Source organism: Saccostrea cucullata, unplaced genomic scaffold (assembly GCF_032062105.1).
Source record: "Saccostrea cucullata isolate Sc308-1 unplaced genomic scaffold, CSIRO_AGI_Scuc_v1 ctg136, whole genome shotgun sequence".
In the NCBI taxonomy this organism is placed as follows: domain Eukaryota; kingdom Metazoa; phylum Mollusca; class Bivalvia; order Ostreida; family Ostreidae; genus Saccostrea; species Saccostrea cuccullata.
In genome coordinates this window covers 236444-263666 of record NW_026930969.1, presented here as the reverse complement: position 1 = coordinate 263666, position 27223 = coordinate 236444, and the positions used below count along the sequence as shown (strand labels likewise).

At 33.2% G+C, this 27223-nt stretch overlaps 1 protein-coding gene across 2 annotated transcripts in view; it reads left to right on the top strand.

The window, feature by feature from the left end:
• Window positions 1-969: 969 nt before the first annotated feature.
• LOC134230763 (cytosolic carboxypeptidase 2-like) overlaps window positions 970-27223 on the top strand; it is a 74732-nt gene continuing 48478 nt past the window's right edge. Inside the window, exons 1-3 of one of the 2 annotated variants that reach the window (XM_062712603.1) lie at window positions 970-1458; window positions 17002-17102; window positions 19741-19899. In XM_062712603.1, coding sequence (XP_062568587.1) covers window positions 19758-19899 — 142 coding nt within the window. In that variant the 5' untranslated portion in view covers window positions 970-1458; window positions 17002-17102; window positions 19741-19757. Of the gene's footprint in view, window positions 1459-17001; window positions 17103-19740; window positions 19900-23965; window positions 24128-27223 lie in introns of those variants that run through there. The other variant, XM_062712602.1, reaches the window with a different exon arrangement.

The following is a 27223-nucleotide window of genomic DNA, read 5'->3' as shown; positions in this document are numbered from 1 at the left end:
AAGTAATTTGTTCCACGAATTTCTGTGTTATCACCCCCAATTTTTTTGACCTGTTGTAAAATTTGTAACAAATGTGCTTCGGGAAATTCAAATTAAACAATGTTGAAAATATTTGTTGCTAAAACATGTAATACGGTTAGAGAAAAAGTTGTATATAATGGTTGTCGATATAAATTTACAACTTGTTTTATATCCATGAATCTCCATGTGTTATCTTGATTTAACAGATTTATGAAAGGTGTGCAAGATTCTCTGAAAAGTGAAACAGTATATCAGAAATGGTGAGAATTAAATATCCTTATCCTGCTCATAAAATCAAAAAAATTTTAAAATTCCCTGTAGTGTTGCTCCATTCGTCATGAATAAGTTTGCCAATTGATTTTGTAGCAGCTATTAATAAACTCAAATACAATAAGATTTTTTTTTTTTTTCAAAATTATGAATTTGTATGACATACTTTTTTTTGAAAGTTCAAATTGGCTAAAACTAGAATCCAACTGGAAAAGAACTTTTTTTTTAAAACTAGAATTTATACAGTAGGAAGTATGTCTGCTAATTTTAATAATTTGTTATTTTAATTTTTTTAATAAGATTGATATTCCCTTGTTTCTTTTGCAATGTAGCCTGGAGAATTGACCTGGGTCATTTGCCAGAGATTATCCACGATTGCCAAGTCGAACATGTAGTACAAACGAAGGAAGAAATCGCATGCACAGAGTCATGATACTAAGTTTACATTCACAATGATAATTTAATTCCTTTACATAGTTAAGCAATTCAAATATATTTTTTGGGGGAAGAAATCGCATGTATAGAGTCATGAATGATACTTTAAGAAATATACCTTTAAAATAATAATTCATTTCCTTCACTGAATTAAAAGATACAGACATGTCAATTACAAAGTCTACTTATAAAATATTTAAAAGGATAATTTATGGGTTGATTAACACCATTAAATTGTTAATATCAAAACATTAAACTCTGATTTGCTGAAAAATCTCATCAGTGCTCAAGCCATATCAATTGTGTATTTAATCTATTTACGGTCTTACGGGCCCTGTGTTCTAGCCGGATTGTTAGACATCTAGATAGATACCATGGTTAAAGACTTGATGAAGTTAAATGTTCTACCAGGCCCCCTTTATTGCTTCACATTTTTAACACTTGGTATATCTGTAATTTTCAGATGGATGCCTGAATAAGAAGTTTAAAAGATAAGCCGTCGGAAGGTATTGTGTCCTGAGCCTAATCTCACGCAGGTAGGTTTACCTGCACACACAGCGACGTTTATGCCGGTCGTTAAGTAATCAGCCAATGGAGATTTAATATTGTTTTATCGGGGAGCTAATTTGAATCGGGAGAAAATAGCATTGGATGGTGCATGGATGACTCTAGTTGTAACATAAAAAAAATTTGATATAAAAACGGGATTTATATATTTCTTTGGGAAAAAAGGTAAGGATTGTCATCTTTAAAAGTAATTGTCATTCACTGCATTGTTAAATGCTACTTATTCATATCTTAAAAAGTTCTTGATTTGACTGTGTCTTAGAAACAGAGAGATAAAGCACTAGTATATACCTGATTTCATCTGGAAGACTTCAGTCACTATCTGTAAAATTTATTCAACTGAATTGTTAATGTGCCAGCTGATGTATTGTAACATAAAACATCCTCGTGTTTTTTATATCATGATTAGTTTCTTATTATAAAAAGTTTTTTTAATCATCAAATTTATATTCCTTACCCATCTAGAAAAAATTTTTACGTATTGATTAAATTACAGAAAAAAAAAAAATGGAAATACAAATGGGCAAAGCTTTTAGCACTTTAAACTATTCTTTCTAAGCTGTTCAGATTAAGAGGCTCATCAGAAATCTAAATGCATATAAACAACATAATCAATATCAACTATTCAAATTTGAGGAAGGGTTTTTTTTTTTCATTTGTTTCATGTTCTTGCTTTATGGATTCAGAAATCTTACTTGAAGCTTTGTTAATTTCCAACATGATAGGTCTGAAAAAAATCTGTAAATTAATTTTTTTGTGATTTCAAAAATGCTAGCAAAAATATTTAACATGGATAGTGTTTGTAGTCAAAACTGGACTTCTAACTTTGAAATGTTGTCACTCATTTATATCCTTTATAGCTATACTTCATTTTCATATAAAGTCTATGGCAGCTAGGTTTCTAAATTTTGTTGGGAGGTATTACTTTTAAGTCATTTGTTAGATGTTCCTGACACTTTATAAGGACATTAAAGTGTGTTTCTGAATAAACTCTCCTAACATAACGTCTGATCGAGTTCTTCAACAAATCCAATAAAAGAAATGTTGTCAAAGAGGAGATTTCAGATCAAAGATAAATTATACCCAACGCTTTATGCGAACTTCAGTCACAGACTTCCATATTAAAAAAATGTTACAGAACACACTTTATTTGCTCATTTGAATAAAAGGGTTTTTATATGGAACTTGGTACTTGAAGGACAGATTCTCTTTGATGTTATTATTTTTCTTTTGGTCACATCTGAAAACAATTTAGAATATTGAAGAACAAGGTTTGCAATTAACAAGGGCATAGATATTTCACAAGATGTAAATATTTGTTAAATCTGTCTCTATATATGACTAATAATTTAGCAGGAGTATTGTATTAGCCAGTCCCTCAATTGATCATATATTATGTCCACCTTCTTTTGTGAAATCCAGTGTTCTTCTTATGCAATTCTTATTTATCTTGCTCAACTAAGACTTGGAGTATTGTACATGATCTCCTAGCTAAACTTGAGTCACAACCAACACCTCTTTAAATGTGCATTGGAAACACCAATGCTTTCATTTCATTAAATGTGATAATATGTACAAACCAAAGAATGAATTTTGCCACTTCCTTGTCAATTTTTTTTGGAGGGGGGTATATTAAGTACATTTTAGTTTATAGGTTAATGTTTCTCCCAGGTTTTATTATTTAAAAGAATGACTTGGATAACAGGTCTGTGCATCGTGGTGTGATTTCAGTTTTGGTGTAAAAAGGTTGTCTCTCGCAAACTCATAAGTTGAGCCAAAAAGTATATTAAAGGATCCTTTTATATCAAGTTTTCTAAATCAGTGGAATTTTTGGGGAGTCTCTCAAGAATACCTAAGACAACTGATGAAATTCAGGTGTATACCCATTCAAAATGATGAAATTCAGGTGTATACCCATTCAAAATGAAAATATCTACGTAAAAAGAAATTTAAATCAAATGTATTCAGAATTCCCTTGTGGAATTTCTATAAGCACCATTTATTGGTCTTTTGTGCAGTCAAGAGTTAGGTGATATGTTTTTGTTCCTTTCTTCTTGAAATTGTCAGAAAATGGTCAAGGATTCTGATATCTGAGGTTGAATTAAGCATTACTAAGCAAAAATCATGAACATTAAATTCCAATCTCGAATGTTAGCTTTATTGATAAACTTGAGTACATGTAAACGTACAGTCATTGAAATCGAAATTGAGATTGATAAACTTGTCCATTTGATAATTATAAAGTGATTTTCAGCACCTGAATTTTAATCTCTCTCTCTCTGTCTCTCTCAGACTAAATTTGATCTAACATCATGATAGTACATGTTTAAATGATAAATTAAGGAAGTTGAATTTCTGACAGTTTAAAAAAAATGAAAATTTTTATTCAGAAATTTTGTCTTTTAGTTATTTTTATGAAGTATGACTTCTTTGAAAGAAATATAAAAATATGCCTATAATTAGATAAATATTGTGAAATATTTGAACAAGATTTAACAAGACAATTCGTAGAAAATGTTTTCAAAATACACTGAAAGAAATTGAGATGACTTCTTAATTTTAAACTGTATTTAAATATTGAATAGTGCATTATTTAACATCTTTAATGAGCATTCAGATAGCTAGAAATTTCCCCCATAAACACTGCACATTAAAAGTACAAAAAAAGGTAATGGAACAAAAAATATATATCGACAGTCAGATAAATTTAGTGCAAAATTTTTATGCAGTTAAAATTTGCCTTGTTGATCTCAAAAGTGCATGACAAATATATGTCATTTGAGATATTCAAGGAATATTGAACAACTTTTACCATTTTTTTTTTGTTTGAGTGTCAGAAAATAAGGTCCGGCTTATCTTTTGAAACAAGCTATACAAATCTGAGAATTGTTTGGAATTAAATATCCACAATAAGAATTTATACAGTTTAAAAAGCTTAGCCATGTTTATCTTTTATCAACAATATGTATGCTGCAGAGTTGTTTTATTAAATGATAATGCCTAAATCCCCTGCATTGAATTGTTCGAGTTCTGCCGATTCCAAATTTGTACTTAAGAAGGAGTTGAATGTTTTTAAAAGTCAAATGTTATCACAAATAGGGAAGAAAAATTATTGATCTAACATTCAAGGGGACTTGTTTTAAGTAAATAACCTGTAGATTATTTTCCCAGCATGTTTCGAATTGCAAGGAAAAATATTTATCCCTAAAATGTAAGGCAACTTTCCGAGTACCTTTTTTAGGGTTTCTTTCAATCGTAGGATCAATGGGACAATGTTTGATCGTCAAGTTACTGAACAAGAGTGTGTCTGATTTGGTTACAAATTCCTTGTTAAAATACCAGCATAACCAAAGGCCGAATGTCTCATCCAGTGAGATAAATTGATTTCAGTTTGATTTTTTTCCGTCCTTTTCGTAAAGTGTCAATGAGGTGAAGAGAACACACCGTCATTGTTTAATGTTTAGACTGCGGGACAGGGGGACTTAAACGGCAGCTACAAATCAGAAAGGGGGGAAATAGTTTGGGAGTCAATATAGAGGGGTACTTGTCGATAAATGAGCTATATATATTTGTGGGAGACATGTTGTCTTCTAACAATGTCAAGGTATTAATTAATCAGGTTCCGACTGTCCACTGTCATTGATGGTATATAATTCCCACAAATGTGTCCTCAAACAAAAAAAAGGTTAAAAGTTTAGTTTACAGGAATTTTTCGACAATCATAAAAGAATTATATATATATTAATATTTTGATCAATAATCGATTGAAAGTTGAATGGATTTTTTTTTTTTTTGAAAAATAGTCATTCATGAATCAATTAACTGTTGCCCCTGTTGCCTTTACAAAAATATTGTAGTGACAGACTGTTAGACTTTTGTTAGGGTACCCACCCAGTTTCTTTATATTCTAGAGGATTGTTCATATTCCAAAGACTGCTTTAAATGTTCATATATCAGTCGTGGATTTTGCTTTGTTAAGAAAAGCTCAGACCCTAGGCACCAACCTGCAGTCTTTAATGTCATCGTTCTATAATACCAAGAATTATTAATCTATTCATCGGGTATTCATCATTTTGGCTTTGTCATCATTTTGAAAGTACGTTAACTGTAATTAGTTTTCTTAAGAACCTGACTTTTATTAATTTATATTTTTTTATAATTAACTCGCTGGACCATAAATTAAGAATCATGGTCCAATGCCATAAGTTTGTAAGAATCTGAGATGTATATAGTTCATTGTGTTTAAAGGGATCAGGAAATTTAATAAGTGTATATTGAACTGCATGGTGTCTTGGTTATCAAAACTGAGGATCTGTATTATGAATTCATAATTACCCAGGCTAACCATTTGATCTGCATAAATCAACCTAAACTAGGATTCCAAAACACATTTTAAATAACTATCAAGTCTAGCTTAGAGATAAATCTTGCAAGAGAATTGGCAATATTTTTAATGCTATACCATATAAATTTTATAAACCATTGAAATACATCTTTCATAAAATAAGTGTGTTTATAAACTTTATATGTACATCTTTGTCCTCAGATGGGTCTGTTTTTGTGAAGTTTGTAACAGGTAGTGGTTGCATGTGTATTAGTTTGGACCGTGGATATCGGCCTGGATGGCTTAGTTGGTATGGCACCTGACAAGAGATGCAGGGGTCCTGGGTTTGATTCCCAGTCCAGCCATGCATTTTCTCCTGTTACAGATTTGGTGCCGTTGACCACCTCTGGTATTGCAGGTGACAGATCTTTCAGGGGCTATGAAGAAATTGAGCTGTGTCTTTGAGGGTAATGACCATTTAAGGTGGGAGGAATGTAATGGTTTGGGCCGTGGACATTGGCCTTGACAGCTAGCTCAGTCTGTACTAGAGATGCAGGGGTCCCAGGATCGATTCCGGTCAAGTCATACATTTCCTCCTTTCTTCTACACTTGCATTGCTGCTAGCATTAGGAGATTTTTTATGTTTGTACATGTATTCAGGTATTTAGCTTTAATGTTACCATGATAAGACCATGATGTGTAATTTTGGATCAGTGCATGAAGCTTTACAGATGAAAACATATTATTGTATGCTTTTACATCTTGTCCCCATTCTTTTAAAAGAGTTTAGGCCAGATTAACTAATTTATCTCCCTTCTTTTTCATTATCAGCTCTGATCATGTTTTATTCCTCTTATTCCTGTTTTTAACTCTTCTACTTTTTTTCCTTTATTTGTCATGCATCTCTTATTCCTTAGGAGTTCCTCATTCCCATATTTGCTTTGTGTATCTTATTGATTGTTGGCATTAATTGTCAAATTCATCTCGATTTTGAATTTGTCAAACTTCTCAATCTTCTTTGACTTCAGACCTTGGGTCATGTATGTTGACCAGTTAATAAAATCACCAATAGAGATATAAAATCAAACAGGTTACGCAAAACACAAAATTAAAAGACTTTTGTTTAACAGTTGCAAAATTTGGAATATCAGTTACTTAGAACAGGTCCACAAGGGTTAATCAATAGGCTAATTTAATGGAAAGGAAAATGAGCAGAAATGAAATAGGCCTGGTTGTAATTGATATTGTTATGGTCCGTAACCTTGCAGGGCTATTTTGGTCACAGATACTGCTGCAGGGCCTAAAATAGAACAAGTTTTCTAAAATAAAATCAGTAACTACATATTTACCAAAATTGAACTAGCTGCACCGTGACAAATCAAATTACTCTCTGAAAGTTTATTTAGTTCCTTGAATAAATGCATGAATTTAGTTTTTTTATTTTTTGTGACTATTATTTTTGCAGCCACATTATAATTAAGCTTTAATGCAATTGAATTTCAAAGTTGAGGGATGGTGAAGTTTTCTTCCAGAGTTAAAGATACAGTACATGTGCTTGTATTCATAAGTTTAAGTTTTCCTAAATGTAAAAGATTCTCAATTGCAATCTTAGCAAGTCTTTTTTACCCTTATGTCCATCATCCTTTACACATCAACTAAATACTTCTATGAGATTGTCATTTATATAGTTTGTCTGATTTTCCATCGATTTTAACTGGGGGTATAATTTTTATATTTAATTAAGCAAGATATGCATACACTTAAAATCATATTTTGTAATAAAAAATCAAATGCTTTTTGTCAGGTCATGGTTATAATTTAAGGTCAGAGGTGACTTGAATTTAATTCGCTTAGGAATTATCGGGACAGCTAGACCACAAACTGTGCAATTTAATTGTCTATGGTTCATCTAATTTTTAGATAACGACATCGTGATTAATTGTCCTTAAAATTTCATATATTCAACTCTTTGTACCACATAGCTTTCAGACAGAAATTCCAAGGGCAGTTTCCAGATGCTTCACAATGCTGAACTATTGAATAAATATTAATGTTTGATCTATGATTGTTATTCACCATACATAATAACACCTGATTCAAAGTCAACATCGATATAAAAGTTTAATCCAATATCTATATATATGTATTCCTGCGTTCTCCCGATGGCTTTTTAAAGTTGACAGATAGCTATACGAAGCAATCCCCGTGTACTTAGACCATACACTTCAAACAAGAAAGTTTGTTTACCCCTAGTCAGATCTCTAGTAACTGTTTGGGTAGAGGAAGGTGCCATTGTCAAAACCCAAAAACGGCAGTCTCTTTGCCGAGCAAACAATACATGTGATTTTCAAACAGCTAGTAATCAGCTGGTGTAATTGTGTGTCTATTTGCGGTGCTCTTGATTACATGTGCTGAATACAGGTGAAAATATTCAGGATTGGGACAATCAGTGCTAAAGCCTTTGTGTCAGTATTGTTTCAGAGTATATAGTGAAAGAAGAAGGAATAAATTACTGGGGCCCCGGTACTACATTGATTACCTCCGGAAATTGACACAATGCGAGATATATATACTTAGGAGAAAGCTTATATATATTCTGTAAGTATTACTATTGAATTTATTGTTGGGTTTTTGTCCCAGGATAAATATCTCTGTCCGTGTTTTGTTAAGTAAAGTTAATTAAGAATCAGTAGCTTTGGTAAAAAAATATTTTCTTTTTTTTTTTTGACTTTATATGATAAAAAAAATGCTCAATATTTAGTAACATTTTTGATTTTGTACCTTTAACTATGTACTTAAATATTTTAGATAGTAAGATTTGGTTGGGCAAGATTAAATTGATAGTTAAAAATTTCATTCCTCATGATAATGACTGGCACTAAAATAAAATACTTTTGGGGGATGCATCGCAGGCTTAAAGGTTTTCTGTAGAAATTCTTTTACCTCTCTTCATTTTTGTTTTTTAAATCTCCAGTACTGATAAAAAAAAATCCATAACTTTTTAAAAAATGATTTTCCCCTATTTGATGTTTCCGACTAATGTGTTTTTTAATGAGTAAAATGTTAACCTTGACACAATGTCCATTGATTTTGTCTTTTGTGTAAAAAAAATATTTTTCTCTCTCTTGCTTTTTGGAATAACAGGTACATTTAAAGCAGAACATGTCGAATAATTGTCGCAGTTCTGTTTGTCTTTTGATAAGCCGCAAAACAAATTCTTCACAATTTTGTCTGCATTCTGAAAAGGCAGGTACCATGATCAGTTTCAAGTGAAAATTGATTTCCAATGTCCTGCATCAAGCAAAAAGCTCTTTGTCAGTTCAAAGGGTACCTTTTCTTCTATCAAGAATTATTAAGGGTCTCTCTTCTGGCCTGTTATAGAGCTGTTATTGATTCTGCTGCCTCTACTCAAGGGGAAATGATGAAGTGAAGTCAAGGAGTAGAAAGCGGAAAATGCTCAGGGATCGCATTAATTGATATTAAATGATTAGGTTTATAAGCATTGTGTAAATAGAATGGGGCTGAGAAGATATTTCCGAACCTCGGCAAAATTGTCCCTCTGTTCTGAGAGATAGAGCGAGGTGTAGAGAAAAATTTTTCTGCTTTTTAATTTCGGCAGCAGTCTTTCGCGAAGAAATTGTAAGTCAGAAAGTGATATTGGCACAGTGAGTTTTATTTCAAGGTCATTCTCTTAACAGTCAGTCCAATTTTTAAGATTATTTTTACAAGCAAGTTTGTTTAGAAATGGTCAAATAGGTTGGGTGACCCTGTAATTGCATGTAACATGCAAAATGTAGAAAAAATAAAATTTTCAAATTCCAATTTTCCTGAAATCTGTCAACTTCTTTCATACTTTAAATCTCTGTAAACACTTGACCTGAAGGGAGTAACCTTAGGTGAGCATAATTTTACGCAAACACTCCATTCTTTCAAAAACATCAAGCATTGTCACAGTGTCATTATTTAAGGTCCCTCCTCTGTCCACCCCCTCCCACCCCTCCCAACTACTCTCTAATTTGTATGTAAATAATGGCTAGCTATATCTTTATTCAAAAGAAAAAAGCAAATCTACTAAAAGCAATGACAAAGACTGTAGAAATATGTAGTATGGACATCTTTTTGAAAAAGTTTCAAACATTTGAGGTTCTAGCTTGATTGCTTTGCTAACTGTTTTAATGTTGAACAAAGATTTTGCTTACTTCATCACATCTACAATCAAAGATTTTGTTAACAGGCTCTGCTGTCATTAAATACTTGTTTCTTTTCATATGCCACTACACATTTTCAATACAATGTCGCATTGTTTCAACAATAACTAATATTTTAACCCTTAAAGCAACAATTGCGTTGTGCGTAAATGCTTAAGATTTCGATGTTTGATATTGGGTTCCACTACTCCTAAGGTCTGTATGGTGACCTTTTGGCAAAGAATAACCTTTTTTGTTGCAATTGGTATACATTATCATTGCAGTAAAGGTTTTATTAACCATTTCTTTGGGTTGTTGTATTGGCCAGTGTTAGAGTTTTTGAAATGAAAATAATGTACGCTTTGGCATTTAAATTGTTGGTTGAAAAATAACATGTTCAGTTATTTTTCTTCAACATAAATGTATGTTTAGCAACACCAAATAGCAAGGCTATGAGGCAATATATTTTGTGGTGGTTACTAGGGCTTTTGAAAAATTCTAACCATGGGCTAGTTTTGCTTTACAGAAAGTCGTTTATTTATCGGCTGATGTGAAGCACCTAACCGCCAAAACATTTGACATTTTTACCTTTAATTGAATTGATTCTTGTTACTTTGAAAGATTCTCTGTATATTAAATGTAACTTGATTATACATAATGAAGGGATTCGTTTTCAGAAATGCATTTAAGGGAACTCAAATTTCAGGGAGATAAAACCTGTGGATTGTTTGAAGAAATAGATATAATTGACATCTTTTTCCAAAGTTAAATGAAATATCTGCATGGCACCAGTCAATTCTATGTTAGCAGCCTTGAGCCTGTCTGGTTCACCTGTTAAATAGATTAGGGGTACATTGGTAAAAAAAAAAAAAAAAAAAAAAAAAGGATGCCAGACTGTAATAGATCAACTTACATATTGGTATTAATTCCATTTTTCTTGCTCAAAAAGTTTTCATTTTATCTGTTTTCAGATACATTTTTTCATGAGTTGGTCACCATCAAGCTTCATGGTAAACATAAAATGGTGTCTGTCATAAATTCATTAAATGATTTTTAGTAAAACTCCCTATAAGGAAGGCCTAGGAAATTTTAGTTCTTTGTATCTGGAATTCTTTATATATATACATGTGAGAAAAGGGGCTGTGTAATGAATTGTCAGGGAATAGTATCAACAGGGCATTGCAATATTGCAGTATGTCATGATATACAGTCAAATCTTGCACACAATGAGAACCAAGAAAACTTCTGATATCTGATGAATGGAGATACCCAGGAGATATCCAGGGTAAAATACTTAAGGAAGCAGTTGGGACTTCTGAATCACTTTGACATATCCATGGTTTTTCGAGATATTAGTGGCTGAGATAACAAAGTTCCACTGTATCAATATATTCAGATTCCTTATAAGCAAGTTTTACTGTATAAGTCTATTAATTGGGCTATAAAGATTTCCTTCAGAAGGGCTTCAAGTCAGGAATTAATGAAAGCATTAGAAACATTTCAATTTGGTAAAAACATTCCAATTTTGTACAGTCAGGGGTGTGATTGAAATCCATCATTTTTAAAAATGATGATTTTCAGTCATTAAATTGATTTTTAATAATGATGGAAATTCATCTTTTTTTAGTAAAATGATGAAAAACAGTCATATCTATTTTGAAATTTATTTTAGAAATAGAGTTATCTCTGATATTAAAAATGACTGTTTTTCATCATTTTTTATCAAATTGTTAGGTCTGGGCGCACTTAATTATCTCATTAGTTTTTGGTTTCAATTACTTGTCAAGATGTTTCTCTACACAAGGGTCTATGGCAGGATAGTGTACTATATCTAATTACTGTAGTAAATGGGATGGGAAAATTGACTTGAGAATGGAAATATGATGAAAAGACGTCATATTTACAAAAATCAGAAAATTGTGTACATTATATACTTAGAAGAAATGACCATTATCCATCATTTTTAAAAATGATGGATTTCAGTCACACCCCTGACTGTTGTAAGAAACTTAGAAGAGTATATATATACATCTTAATGTTGTTCATCAATCATTTTTGAAAAAAAGTTCAATCTGGTTTCACTTGATATATTGCTTGGTCCTTTGTAGTGGGTTTCATTAAATTATGTTATTAGCTTAATGATATGTCCAATGGTAAATGAAATGAATTAACAATTCTTAGTTATTAAGGGGAGTCCGAGACTAACTTACTGACATAAAGAGTATTTGGTATTATTGGGTAACTATTAGTAATCTGTTAACATAGCTCAACTAATTTTATGCAATCATAATTAGTATTGAAAATGTGTTCATATCTTTAAAAAATCTTCTAGCATTTAATTATCTACTTAGTTACCAGCAGGCTATTGGGTTATGCATCATATTCACATTTCTTTGTACTCGGCATTCACCAGATCTGAAAGAAAATACATAAGGGTCGTTAAGTGTGGTCATCGATACTTTAGTTTCTTATTCAGAATTGCGAGGGGACTAAGGTCATTACACGGATCCTAAGTGTTCCTAATATTAAAGGGATTTTGGATAATGGTCATCATAGGACATAATCTGTTGGACAATTAGATCTTATCTGGGGCCATTTTTACATGACTTTAACAGATTGATACCCGGATAAATGTTGTCTACATGTATTTAAGCTGGTGTCCACTAGGCCATAATTCGAGATTTAATATGAAAAGCCTTATAAATATTCCATTGACATAAATCAGGGGGGTTAGAAATGATAAATAGCCAGTGAAGTGGATGTTATACAGGGTGGCATGTACTTAATACCACAGAGATTGAATTCCTTTCTGTTGTATTATGTACACGAGACATTTTTCTGTCATCTTTGACATAAACAAAGTTTACACGTGGAATTAGAAATTTTTGTTGTTTGTTGGTTTGTATGGAGACATAACAATGTTACATTTCTGATACTGTTACAGATATAGAGAGTAGCTTTCTCAAGGTACCAAGAACATCTTTTCTGCAGAATCTCTCAAAATACCTGAATGCCAGCTAGGGCCTTAAAAGTTGGATTGGTCAATAGATAATTTTTTCAAAAAAAAAAATCTGCTCAAATTACCAAGTTAACCTTTAAGTTCAACTACTAATTATTGACCCATCAGCAATTTCAAAGTATGAAATATGAAGATGACAAACAGTGGTCAAGCTCAAAAGTCCAGCAAAACAATATTTATTTTGGAACAGAGCCAACATATGGACCTCTAAAAAACATCAGATGTTGGATGAGGTGCCATAGAGGAGTAAACATCTTGTCACACTGAGCTGACAAGGTCACTACCAATCATAGAATTTCCAAAATGTTGACTTTAGACATCTCTGTTGACATCCTTGTCTCATCAACTTATTTGTCAAAAGCTTTCCACATTTTAGAAATTGTTTGTTGTCTGCCCTACTTATGATCCAAAATAATATTATTTAGTTTAAAGATGAGTCAACTGTATGTGATGTAATAGTGTCATATGACACATAAATTGTCTTTGACCTAAATTTTAAGTTGGGAAAGTTGGTCAAGGATCATTTTCTCATCTTTACTCCAAGTGGTTGAATTTCTGTCAGACCGTGTTGGCGTTTGGTTGTCACTGTAGAAGAATCATTATGTGTGATGACCTTTGTATGACCTTTACCTTTGAAATAAGGGAAACAAATGTTTCAGTGTATTAAACAGCATTTTTAGTTGTTATATGTATTGATGGTGCTGTATTCTCCAGTCTTTGAGAAATGCATGTATAAGCACTTGTATAGTTAATTTCCATCATTTTCTTATTACTCTATAACACTCTTTTTAATGCGACAAATCCTGGGTCTACTTTACTATATGACATCGTAAGATAAAATTAGTTACTCGAGTGTTTGTCATTTGGACTTAGTCTAATACCCTTAGAAGCTTGGAAGAGGTGTGAATTAAATGTTTCTAAATTGGGAGCTCATCGACTGGGTATAATAGTGATAAATTAATAGCGTTTTGACATTGAGGGATCTCTCCGTCTTTGATGCAGTTATTTATAGCCCTACTTGTCTTTTGGAGGAGGCAACCTTAGAATGGGGGAGAAAGTGCAGCTTACTGGCTTCTAAGGTCATCTTTTCTTTTGCCCCTCAGACTAGGTAAAACAGACATATATTGTTTCTGGACATAGTGTTTGAAATGTACAGCCTTAAAAGTACAGATACACCCTTTTATTTTGAAGTCAAGTGTCAAACTACTATGGAAATCTTGTCACATCTATAAGTATGAAGATATATTGCCTAGTTTTCAAAATTTTAAGAACCTTTTACCTGAAGAAGATCAAACTTGGTATTTTGATTGCCCCTGATGAGTAGATAACTAATAAATATTTCCTAATATATCATACATTTAAATTGGGTTGGAGAGGGGGGGGGGATATATGTTTTAAAAAACATATGTTGTTTTATTTGTAAGCTGTGTTTTGTTTGGCTTAAGTTGGATTGGAATGTTTGAATAATATCATCATAGTTAACCTTACCAATGACCTTTGACCTTGATGCTGCTGAATGAAGGATGTAAAGTTCTATGCTTTTTCACATTGACTCAAGGATGATTCATTCTGATTGTTATCACTCTTTTGTATAATTTGCAGGTATTGGAACAATTGAAATTTTATTTCATCAAGTATTGAACTGTTTGCAATTTTAGGTATTTCAGCTTATATTTGTTTTTTATGCAAATGGATGACACAGTTCAAGAAATCTTAAATGCTACAGCCACTGAAATCCAATTTGTGTTCTTTGGTTTCTTGAAGTTGGTTATGATACTGATCGATGCAGCAATACAAGCCTCTGAACTTAAAAGATTCAAAAAGAATTGTGTCCCAACTAATGCATGTTCTGCAGTGATCATCTTCGGCATCTTGATCTCTTTTCTCAATATTCCTGAATGCATGCTTATAATAACAACAAAAAAGGACTTTGGTGGGGATTCTGTAGCTCTTTTTGATTGAAAAACCGTAAAGATGGGTATTGTCAATACACCAGATATTTGTGGTCTGTATGTAGACTATTTAAGGGACCAGACCAGTGTTATCAGGAATTGGTCTGTCAGGGGTTGAGCATGGAACAACATTCATCAATTTTATGGGGAGGGAATCCAAGATAAAATTCCTCCCTGCTGAGTAAATTTTAATTGTTCTTGTGTCAAGCCTCAAGACCTTGTCACCACAATTAAAAGAGTTACAGATAATTCAAGGCCTGGCGATACTTTCATTGCCTGGCTCTTTGATACCCTTGTCTGAGTGGATATGTATTAATAGCTGTGTCATAGAGGGTACCACCAGGCTACTAGCTGCCCCCATATAAAGAATGGAATAAAGAATCGCAAATGTAATGATTAGCTAAGAGTTTTTGTTACAAGGAATTTAAAGAGTTGTGGATACTTTGGTCTTGAATATATTACCTAGATATTCAGACAGATATTAAATCCTCTAACTGGCAATCAGGGAATTATATAAGCACAATGAATATGGTTACTTCATAATTTGTGTGAAGAGACATTTCAATGGGTCTTAAGGATCTTCAAAGTCTACGTATATATTTAGATAGGTATTTAATTTGCCAAATGAATTGTATGCCAGAAATATTAGGATTTTTGAAATAAACTGGATAAGAATGTGGGCTCCGGTCTTTGTTAATTTGGAGTAATTCAAACTTTGGATATACCATAGTTGTGAAATTGTTTTGTGTTTTGAATTTGAATATTTTCTTTTATATTAATGAAAATTTAAATGTACGTACATTAAGTTTTGAAAATCATTTACCAGGTATTGGTTAAATTTCTCAATGTGTAAAGCATCCAAAGTTGTATTTTAATTTTCATCGCAAATTTAAAAATACTTCTTAAGTGTTTAGATTAAATTCTCTCTGCTATATCAAGTTTACTGATTTGTTAGATTAGCCATACCCTGTCCATTAACTAATTAACTCCTTTAAAGCATCGCGATGAGATACGATTTTATCTGGCTCAATTTTTGAACTTTCACAATGTCATTTGAATAAACTTTGAAAAATACTCTGTGATGTTCCAATACCATTAAGAGTACCCAGATGTGGAAAATACATACATGTACGAGCCACCTTAAGAATCCCAACAAGTGGTTTTAAAACCTGCTATAGGCTTTTTAAAACCCCCCCAAAAATCATAATTAGCCTTTTCACAAGAGGTCTTTCATTTAGTTGACAGTTTTAAAACTGGCTGCTAGCATGAAAGGGTAGCAAGGGTAGTTAAGGCTATCACTATTCACTTATGATTAAGGATTAATGCACTGAACTTAAAAGTAAAATATATTCACCCATGGACCACCTAATTTCATAAGCTGCTTGAAAATTAAACAGCATGTGCAGTATATATACACTTAGTTAATAGGACTGATTCGGGATTAAAAGTTTGGCGATATCTTGCCAGACGACTGGGGTCATAGCCTGCCTGATGTTGCTTTTACTGGGGGAGATTTTGGCACTTTTGGATATGGATAATACCAAGAAATCAGTTGCCTTCTAAATCTGTAGTTTGTGGGCATTTTTAGTGATATGTGTTGCCAGATGGGTGTTTGAACTGAAATGTGGAACTCTTTTAATGGTTTCTGTGCTGAAAGTAAGTTATTGATGATATCATGAAATAATAATCATTACTTATAAATTCATTTTAAGGTTTCAGTGTTGCAGCTGTCACTATGAATTTTGAGAACTTGTGTAAAAATCATCTTATAACAGGATAAAAAAAAAATTATTATCCTTTTTGCAGTGTGATTTCAATGAATTATTAAAATTATGTCTAAGCATCAATAATGTCAGTGTCAATTATTTATAAAAATCTTGATATTATTTTTAAAAGTCCAGACAAGAGTATAGTATGTAGTAAAATTTTTTGCTCTATTAATTGCGAACATGATTTCAGCATCCTATGATATGTAAAACAAAGCCATGTAAGAGAAATCAATTAAGCTATCGATTTTAAAGCCATTTTTGGATTGCATTATGACTGTTGATTCGTTTTGTCCCTGGAATCTAAAGGTTAAATGTTGTTTGTGTGTTTTGTATCTATAGTACGTGATGATTTGCATTGTATTACCAGGTACCTGATGGTAACAAACATGAGATATCCAGTCTGTTCTTGATAGTAAATGATGTATTTTTTTATATTTATTTCTTTTTTCAATTTCAGGACTGAGTTTCATTTGTCACATTCCTCAGTTCTGAAATGGAGCGTGGTAGTTAGAATTATGGAGGTCCCATTGCAGCAGAATTGATGGTAGACACCAAAGAGTAAGTTTTATAGTTTATATAAAATCTCAGATTCAATGCATACATTATTTAGGATCACATGGTTTGTTGTGACCCTTCTAACTGTTCTTGTAAAAGGTCAAGGTCAAGGTGCATTCTGTGACCCAAAGCTTAGGTCATTCTCACAAGGTTTAGATCTTGAGTCTTATGAGCAGATCCATGATACTATCAATCTAGTTAAAATTAGACGTTGGATCCTTTTGCATACTGGCTACACTGACATCTAACAACATCCCATAGAGGGTCATATCAGAGTTCAAATTTGGAACAGCTCTACTCTAGACTTATTCGCTTCAACAAATATGCCATGATTTTGCAGGCGACAATTTGATTGTTTGATAGAATTTGACCTCTGACGTGCCCCTCTATGGGATGTTGTTAGATGTTAGTGTAGCCAGTATGCCAGTGGATCTAACATCTAATTCTAATTAGATAGTCATTATATATGCCCACATTTTCTAAAGAAAGTCTGGGTATACTGTTGTCCTGTTCCGACCATCTATCTGTCACAGTATCTTCCTGAAATATTGTGAAAATTTTAAATTCTTGGATCCCTTGGTCTGGGGTCTGTGATAGGGTGGACTATGTTGATTATTTAGTGCAAATTTTATAAAAGCTTTTCTTCTTCTGAATTTTTTAAAATAAACTAAGTGCATTATTATGATGAGCAATGGTACCTCTTCCAACATTTTAAAATTTGTGGCTCTTAAAAGACAGTTTTGTGTGTTACGTACATGTAGTGTGGACTCTAAATAATTTCAACATCTTTTCTGCTCAGTGTTGTATTATACCTAGGTGACTTTTGAGGCCTTTTGTATTGTGTATGGGCTTGGACAAGTTACCAAGCCTTCAGACTTCAGAGCAGCCAAACAATTTAATTTGATATATTTCTTCAAAGTAGTTTGCTCATCTTTTTTCTTCCTTGTCTAAGATGTTTGGTATTCATTGTATGGTATAATTTGCTCCTCCCCTATATATTTGCTCATTTATAACTCCTCTGTACTTTTACCTTTAGTGTATTACACCTTCATTTGTATAGCAATAAGTTTATGTAAATAATGACCATTCTACTCAGTGGTAAACTCCTTTTTCAACACAAACATATTTCACATTCATGGAGTAGCTTTTTAGGTGCACTTTGAATTTGCTTTAAGTTTAGAGAGGTGGGAAAAGTCAATTTAATTTTGGTTTTATTTTACCGGTTAAGTTATTCTGAGGTGTTTGACCTTAATCAAGAATTCCAAACACAAAATAAATACTTTTTTGGGAATCTTTTATGTCAAGGATTTACAAAAGTGCTAAAGAGGGCACGGCCTGAGGATTAAAGAAGAGAATTGATAACATTCAGAATTTACCCACGAGTCATTGATGTTCATTCGCTATTGAAGTTTTTCAGATATGTTTAGTGCAAAAAAAGAAATGGGTTATGTTAACTAGTTTATACAATTTGAATTTTTTTTATCTTAGGTGATTCTATTAGACATCTGACAGATGAAATTGTTTGAACCCGTATTTTGCAATAGACAACACAATAGTAACTTTGTGATATTCTTTCATGAAATCATTTTCTTTGTGACTTATATGTTTTAGGATGTAGGAAGCAAGTTTTTATAAATTTTTACAAGAATTTATTAGGGCCCCGCTTGGCAGGCGCCCTATAGTGATCAGTCTGTCCGTCCGTCCGTCCATCCGAGATCTCTTGTCCGGAGCATATCTTCACTCTCCTTGGCCCAATCTGGCTCATACTTCACCCACAAAGTACCTTTGGGTAACCGGTGTGCAGTGACCTTGAACCATGTTTCTAGGTCAAAGGTCAAGGTCATAGAATTATATGAAAAATCCTTTTTCGGAGCATATCTTCTCTCTCCTTGGCCCAATCTGGCTCATACTTCACCCACAGAGTGCCTTTGGGTAACCGGTGTGCAGTGACCTTGAACCATGTTTCTAGGTCAAAGGTCAAGGTCATAGCAGAATTTTATGAAAAATCCTTGTCCGGAGCATATCTTCTCTCTCCTTGGCCCAATCTGGCCATTACTTCACTCACAGAGTTACACTGGTCAATGGATGTGCAGTGACCTTAGTCGAAGTTTCCAGGTCATGGTCAGAATTAGCCTCTCTGTTTAAAATCTTTGTTTGGTGCATAATTTTTTCCCTTTAATTCCAGTAAATTTATATAACTGGGGATACAAGATAACTTCGATATATATCTGTAAATTCGCAATATCTGTGAAGTCGTACTAAATGACTTTTACTGTATTACACAAATGTTCCTCTTCAAAATAAACCCTTTTAAACTACCTTACATTTTCATGTTCATTCTTAAAAGCGGGGCCCTTTGAGATGGCCACCATCTCAATGATATCTAGTTTTTACTGATTTGTTTCCAACATTGGTTAATGAGTTCCAATGAAACCATCAAAGGTTGTCTCAGGGACAACTTTTTTCTCTTAGCAGTGATGAGTTGTAAAAAAAAAAATTGACAACAATTGCTATGAGAAAAAAAATAATAAATTCATACAATAATGTAGGAGACCCAGAATTAAAATTGAAAATACCTTTGTTAATTACATGTGTAGGAGCTGTATTTTTAACCAATTAGCTATACCTTTGTTAATTGCAGGTGTTGGGGCTGTCGACATGAAGACCCGTCAGGTGTCCTCTGCCCCGCTGGCTGGGTCCCCCCTCAGTAGCCGCTCCTCCAGCTGCAGTAGTCTGTCCTTCGAGGGGATACCTGATGAAGTCGCCCGACTCTCTGAGGAGAAGAGCAAAAACCTCAAAGGTAACTCAGACTCTTTCTGACCATCAGATTGTACAACACCTTAAGTTGGAAGACAAAAATATGCACATACATGCCATGTACTAGATGCAGAACTGTAGGGTTATGGTTTTATAGTTTACTCATTGACCATATAAAGCTAGAGATCCTGTAATGCAAATAATGTGCAGTTTACAGCGCACAGTTTGTGAGAATTTCTCCGTTCTCCAGCAGTGGTCAATCAGTTACTTATCACTTGAAAATTTTAGCAAATTCTCTAATTTTATTTACCTCCTAACCCTTCATACTTGTCTCTACAGACCAATAAATTCACTTGTTTTGATTTTTCAGATGGCAGAAAATTCAATTCTAGCTAGTTTATACATTCTTTTTAGAAAACTTTAAAGGGTTAGGAGGAGGATAACATATACACACTTTGGTTTAAAAATTTATTTCGAATTAGGGAGTGAAAGATAGTTGATAGACCAATGCTGGAAAGTGGAGAAATTCTCACCAACCGTGCACAGAAAATCTTGTGCCATAAGATGCCCATTGCATGCACATTATTTTTGTTATGGGATCTGTACCATTATGGCCAAAGACTAAAATATAAAGCTATAACGCTACAGTTGAGTTTTGCAGCTAGTCATGTACATGAATTTTCATAAATTAAGAGAACTGAAAACAATTTAATTCTTTTCATATGATTAAGTTTTGCTTTTTGTTTTGCTTTTTATTTTGTTTAAATGTCTGATTATGAAAGAGGTTTGAAAGTTGACAAAAAAGAAAAAAAATCAGGAAAATTGTGTGTATTCAAATCCATTCTTTCTTAGCATTTCTTAGTTCAAAGAGAGATAACTCTTGTATGTTCTCAATTTCTGGAAAAATATGCTCACACTTAAATTAATACACTGTACATGCCACTTTTGTGATGATTTACTGATTATTTATTACCTTGTTTCCATTTATGATTCAACATATCTGACTGGCAAATAGAGCTAGGTTCCATAATTTCCGTGAGTTACCATTTTTGTCCCAGCTCAAGTTCCTTAAACTTTTCAAATTGTCAATAGACAGACCAAGTATCCATTGAAACTTAAGTAGTTAATTAAAAAAGAGTTGAAGAAAAACTGGTATTAATCATAAACATATTGGCAAATAACCTTTTCTTAAAAAATAGAATTGGTTCTCTGTCAACACGAAGGAGCACAGTAATATATATTGCTCTGTTCTGTCTTACCCCCCCCCCCACACCTACAACTAAAATTATTCTATATTAAGTTGCTAGTATTATGTTCAAAATTTTTGTCAGCTTTAGTTGATAGTCTTTGTCCGAGATAAAATTACAAATAGTTAATGTACTTTATTTCTACATGAATGTACTGGTTCATCAATAGGCGAAGTTAAAAAAAAAAATCACATGCAGGGCGGGACAAATAGCTAGACAGAAGAGGGGCTTGTAGCACATGGATCCACAGAATCAAGAGCATGCAAATATAAGGAATAATTGTCAGATTTTTCGATTTCATGAAGATGATCAATTGATTGGCTTGTGTGATAATTTTATGCATAAACGCCTTTGGCGTTTATGCAAATTATCACGCAAGCCAATCGATTGATCATCTTCATGAAATCGAAAAATCTGACAATTATTCCTTAATTCGAGAATTTTTCACTCATATAGAGACGTCTCCATATACCGGTGAAGGGCTTCAAATTTTGACCTTTACTCTGCACTCGGGGCCATTGAGCAGTGAGGGATCTTGATTGTGCCAATGCCTGCCGCGACACGGGACCTCGGTTTTTAACTTCACTTCAAAGTGCTGAGCAGATAGGGAAGGAACAGTTGCTACCCATTTGTTATCGACCTAGATCAGTCGCGGCCAAGATTTGAACTCATGACCTCCCAATCACAACGTGAGCGTCTACAGACTGAGCTACCTTAAATAGTGTTTTGTCAGCTTTAGAAATCTAAACTTGAGAGAGTCTAATAAGTTATGCTATTGGCTCACCTCTGTTTTCCACATAGATCTAACAAAGAGTCCAGTCTATATCAAAAGCACCGGTCCATTGGAAAAAACAGGTGAAAATCTTATTGGTCCGATGCACTAACTAGTAATTTCGGTTCGTTTGTCTGAGGTTTGTTTTGGTTGGGTTTTAAATTATGTATTTCCTATTTCATCATAAAGACCCTTTAACTAATACCAAAACACATTATTAAAAACGTTTTGTTGATTGTGATTGTTTTAAAACCTACTTCCCCCACAATATCTCTAAAATATTTTGATAGGATAGTATCAGGGAAGAAAAAGAAACATTTCTGTAAATCTTTTAATGTGTTATCTGTTTATTGATTCAATGCTAAGAAGTAACATCGTTATTATCATTAATTTGTTTGGTCCTGTGAAATTGTGAACTGTCTGTCCGAATGTCCCGTGGCGATTTTTTTTTTCGCGAAGACTGTGAGTTAATGATTAGATGAAATTTAATTATGTGAAACATTACTTTTAAGGGAGTTTAATAAAATAATAATAACTTGAGAGATAAAAGAGAATAATCATTGCTAGTTCGATTGATTTAAGAAGAAATGAGTTTAGAAAGTTCTTTTAGTTTGTTTCATTGATTTAAAGAGGAATGACCCTTTACAAGAGCCTTGATTGATTGATTGTATGTTGTTTAACGTCCCTCTAGAGAATTTTTCACTCATATGGAGATGCCACCACTTGCCTGTGGATAGTTACAAATTTAGACCTATACTCGGCACTCAGGGCCATTGAGCAGTGAGGGATCTTTTTCATGCCAGCACCTACTGCGACAGGACCTTGGTTTATACAGTCTCATTCAAAGGACTGGTCTCCACGTCCCACAGTGGGATTTGAAACCGCGATGTAGGGATCAGCTCCTTACTTCGCGACTCTAGAGCAGACGCTCTAACCACTGGGCTACGTGGGCGAGTAAAGAGCTTTGAGTTTCAATGAGGAGGAATGACAAAGCAAAGAGAGATAACCCTATCTTGTTACCGGGGTATATGACATAAACTGTGAAAGCTTACTGAGGTAGTGTAGATTGTAAACTATCGAGATCATGGTTTTTCAGGGTAGGGTCATCAAAGGCATTTTATAGGAAAGATGTATTGAAACTCCTCAAGAATAGCATCAGCCTCCCAGTTTAGGTCCATTTTCAAGTAACTAAGCACTACCTGGACCAAACTTGCATGGATGGTACATCTCTGGATGTGATATATGCCTAACAAATAGATAAGATTCGTTGAGGTTAGCTTTATAATCTTTGATTACCAATGTTTGTTCAAATTGGGACCCTGTGTATAAGGCTTAATTGTATTTAAATTTTTTTTATTTGCATAGGCTAAGCAGAAAAGCATTTTGATTTTATATGCTATTGCTAAACTTATATGCCCACCATATGTTTTAAGGTACATCCAAGGACTTCTTTCAAAATTTCTTTTCATTGAAGCAATGTTCATTGCATTGCGCTTTATTCCATTATTCAGTGTCGTAATTATCTCTGAGAAATTGAATCAGGTCTTTTAAATTTTTATTGTATGGAGTAATTTACTAATGGGTGGAGTCAATAAATTGAATAATTTGCCAGAAACAGATTATCTAAAATTGCTGTCATTATTGGATCAGCTGAAAATAATTGATTGCGTATAGTATATTTTGTTGACTTCAATATTTTTTTTGTCATAGTGTAAAATTTATGTGAAAATTACTAAGTAATGCTGAAAATATCAGACCCATTCATGAATACATTTTTGGAATGATCAATTAATAATTAGCACACAACTTCTTTGGAAATTTTAACAAAAGGGAGATAGGCATCTACATGTGTATTCCAGAGTTATCTCTCTTTGCCCATTGAACTCCAATCAAATCTGTTGACAGCGTTGGGGGATAAAGATAATCCACTTTTAATGTAAGACATTTTTAAATGTCTTTAACTCCAAGCACACATGATTTGACAACAAGTTTTTATATGCCTTCATTGTAACGTTTTTGGCTGGCCATTATTGAGAGACTGTACCAATTACTTATCAGTGTCTATAACGCTGGAAGCTAGGTTTTTTTGGCCACTGAAATCTTGCAGCTATTAAGTCATTGAGAACTGGAATAATAGAAACTGATGAAGTGTGCGACTATTATGGTGATATTTGGTAGATATCTTGGAGACTGAGCTGTACTTTAAGACTGTATATAACTAGAACAGTGTCATTGTCTGTGGACTTACAGTGGTGAGTCAGGGGTTTTTATCTGATATTTTAAATAGGTTGATATAGGAGAATACTTATTCCATTGTATCAATGGGTAATCATATTGTTAAGATGAAAATGAAACTTTATTGAGCTGAAAAAAGGGATATTGCACATACATTGATTTGAGGCCTATGTGAATGAATAATAAGGTATATTTAAATAGTAAAAACATTGCAAATCTTTTATATCATATTAAGCAACTTTCCAATAAATGGATTTTGTCAGTTTTACTGTTTGAGGATACATATTTGCTCAAAGGTAAGAAAAGGCTTGAATTAATGATTTTCATCCTGAAGTTTAGAAACTCGTAAGGGAATATGCACTGATGTAGGGAAATACTCCTTAAAACCAGATTTGATTTCTGTACCATATATCCCTTTTTCCTAAGTGAAAGATAGATACATGTACTGATGGAGTTTTTTACATATTAGCAAGCACTTAATATATTATAGGGAATTTCATTGATGAATCCAGAATGCCTGAAAAGAGGGGGAGGGGAATATAAGGTCATATGATATCTAACAGCAAAAATTGATTTCTTAACCTAAATATGTATACTTTTTGTCACAGATAAGGGGAACTGGATTATCCCCCTCTAAAGTTCTCCAGTGAGTATTTTTCTTGGATATAATGCAGAAATGGGCGGATTCTTATTTTGGCAGCCAAAATATTCTTTCAAATGTCACCTTAAATTCTCAAGGTTTTAACAGACCCGGGATGCGGAGATCAAGAGTGGACAAGTATTAATCTTCAATTAACACCCAGTGGTTTGAATTTAGTTAACTGGTTATTGACCCTATAATAGCATCTGATATTTTGACACCTTTGGTAAAATCCTTTTAAGTGCTTAGTACACAAAATAAAATCCAATTTAAAGGTTATCTGAATTTAGCAAATAATATAAAACCAATTAAATTTAGGTGTGGAAGCAAATTCATTAAGTATTCATCATATTAATGTCCTTGATTGCATCTGTTTGTTTGTAAATATTCAAGGAATTGATTTTCAAAACACTAATACATGTTATATTTAGTACCACAGACTCCAGATTCATTTAATCAAGTGCATGGTTTTTTGTTTGAAGTACAGTCAAACCTCTTTCTATCAAACTCAGTGGAACCAAAAATTTGAGATATCCGAGGGAGTAAGAAAAGAAAATGTTCTTAGGACTTTCCAGATCACTTGGACTTATCCACTGCATGTATTCCAGATATTTTTGATGAGATACCAAAGTTCATGTGTACAAAGTTTTTTTTTTAGGTAAAATAGGGTCCCCAAAGAATCCCAGAAGTTTATTATTTACATTTTAGAAGCTCCCTTATTATGGAAGTTCAGAAGCATGTACCTTATTGGTGTTTTTGCCTATCTATCAGCTATCTGTCTTTAATCTCAAATTCAACTCTGGTTGAATTTAGAATTTTTAGGACAATTCATAGATTTACGTTTTATCAAGTTGAAGACTAAATGAGATGAAAAAGTTTACCTTTTTAAGTTACTGAGTACCCTGAATATGGTAACTGCTAGTTACCATGATTGTTTTTTCCCTGTGGATTTACAATATTTACTTAGCAGATCTGAAACATCTTGTTTCATGTGGTCCATATTTTGAAGGGAAAAAATCTCTGTTAAAAGATCTATGGAAATATTTACCTAGTTTATCAATATCAATGGAGGTTTATAATCCATTTGTCAGTTATCTTGTCATATTGAACAAGAGACAGAGGACATTGGAATGCGGAGATTTTGATTTAATCATTCTTATAAATTACTTGTATCCTCGGGACCTATATATATATGCCAGCTAGTGTCCATTTTATAGACCAAGTTTACATACTATCTCTCTATGAATTTCACATGTACGTATTAAATTTTAATATTGGCCCTCAGGGCCTGTCTTCTAACTAAAGTAAATTTTATAAAATTATAATGTAGAGCAATTTCAGTTTGTCTGACTGTTTCAGCTGAGGTAGTCTGATTCCAATTTGTCCAACATATGTCCATCTGTCTGTTCATCAGTAAACTTTTTACTTCTTCTGAAGAACCAATGGGCAAGTCAGTTTCAAGAAAATTTGCCACAAAGCATTTTTCAATAAAGGAGATTCAAGTCTCTTCAAATGAAGGTTCACTCCCTCCTTTCAAGGGGAGATAATTAAGACTTTGTTAAAATGCAATGATTTCTTTAAAAAACCCTTCTAGGAACCACAGGGGCAGAAAGAGTTTATACACTTACAAATACAACTGAACTTCGTATCTTGTACAGTGATATCTCGAATACCATGAAAGTGTTTGGGAAGTCCTGACCCCTTTTACCCTGAATTTCTTAAGAATCCTCAGATATCTTGACTATGTGTTTTTTCCTTGGTTCCATTTAGTTTGAAATAACCATGTTTGACTGTACATAGGGAAAAATTTGCTGATGCAGCATTGCAAAAGTGCCTCAGGTGAGCATTGTGGCCCATGTGCCTTTTGCTCTGCTCTGACTATTGGAATGAGGCATTTTCTCCCTGAGGCTTACTTAAATGTTGCGTGGAACTTTCACTTAATTCACTGAATTTCTCAGACTGGTTACTCATGTACATGTATACATATAAGGCACATACACACAAGGCTGGGCTTTTTTTTATGGCATTGAAAAGTTTTCAAAGGTACCACATTTGAAAGAGAAGTTTTATTCCCTTATATAAGTACAAAGGTAACTGGGTAAATGTTAATTAAGGCACATGCCTTAGTTTTTGATCTCCATATTCTCAATTCTGGTTTCTAAGGCTCTTTTTATTAGGATTATAACGTAACAGACTTAAAATATTACATAATGATATACCCCACCATAATCTGCATGTTAGAATCGTATGTTCGTTAAAAACGCAGCATGAAGTTCAAAATCAGAGGCATACCTTGTGATTTGAGAGGTAGGGAATATAATTAAAATGCAATTACTGCAAATGTTTATTGCAAGATTGGCCAAGGTGCAGAAAATTGGAATTAAAGTGATTATGGCATTAATGTGTTGAAATCATTACACACTTAATCTTTGGGTAGGTTGATAAGATTAGGTGCCATTAGAGGTTAAGGTAT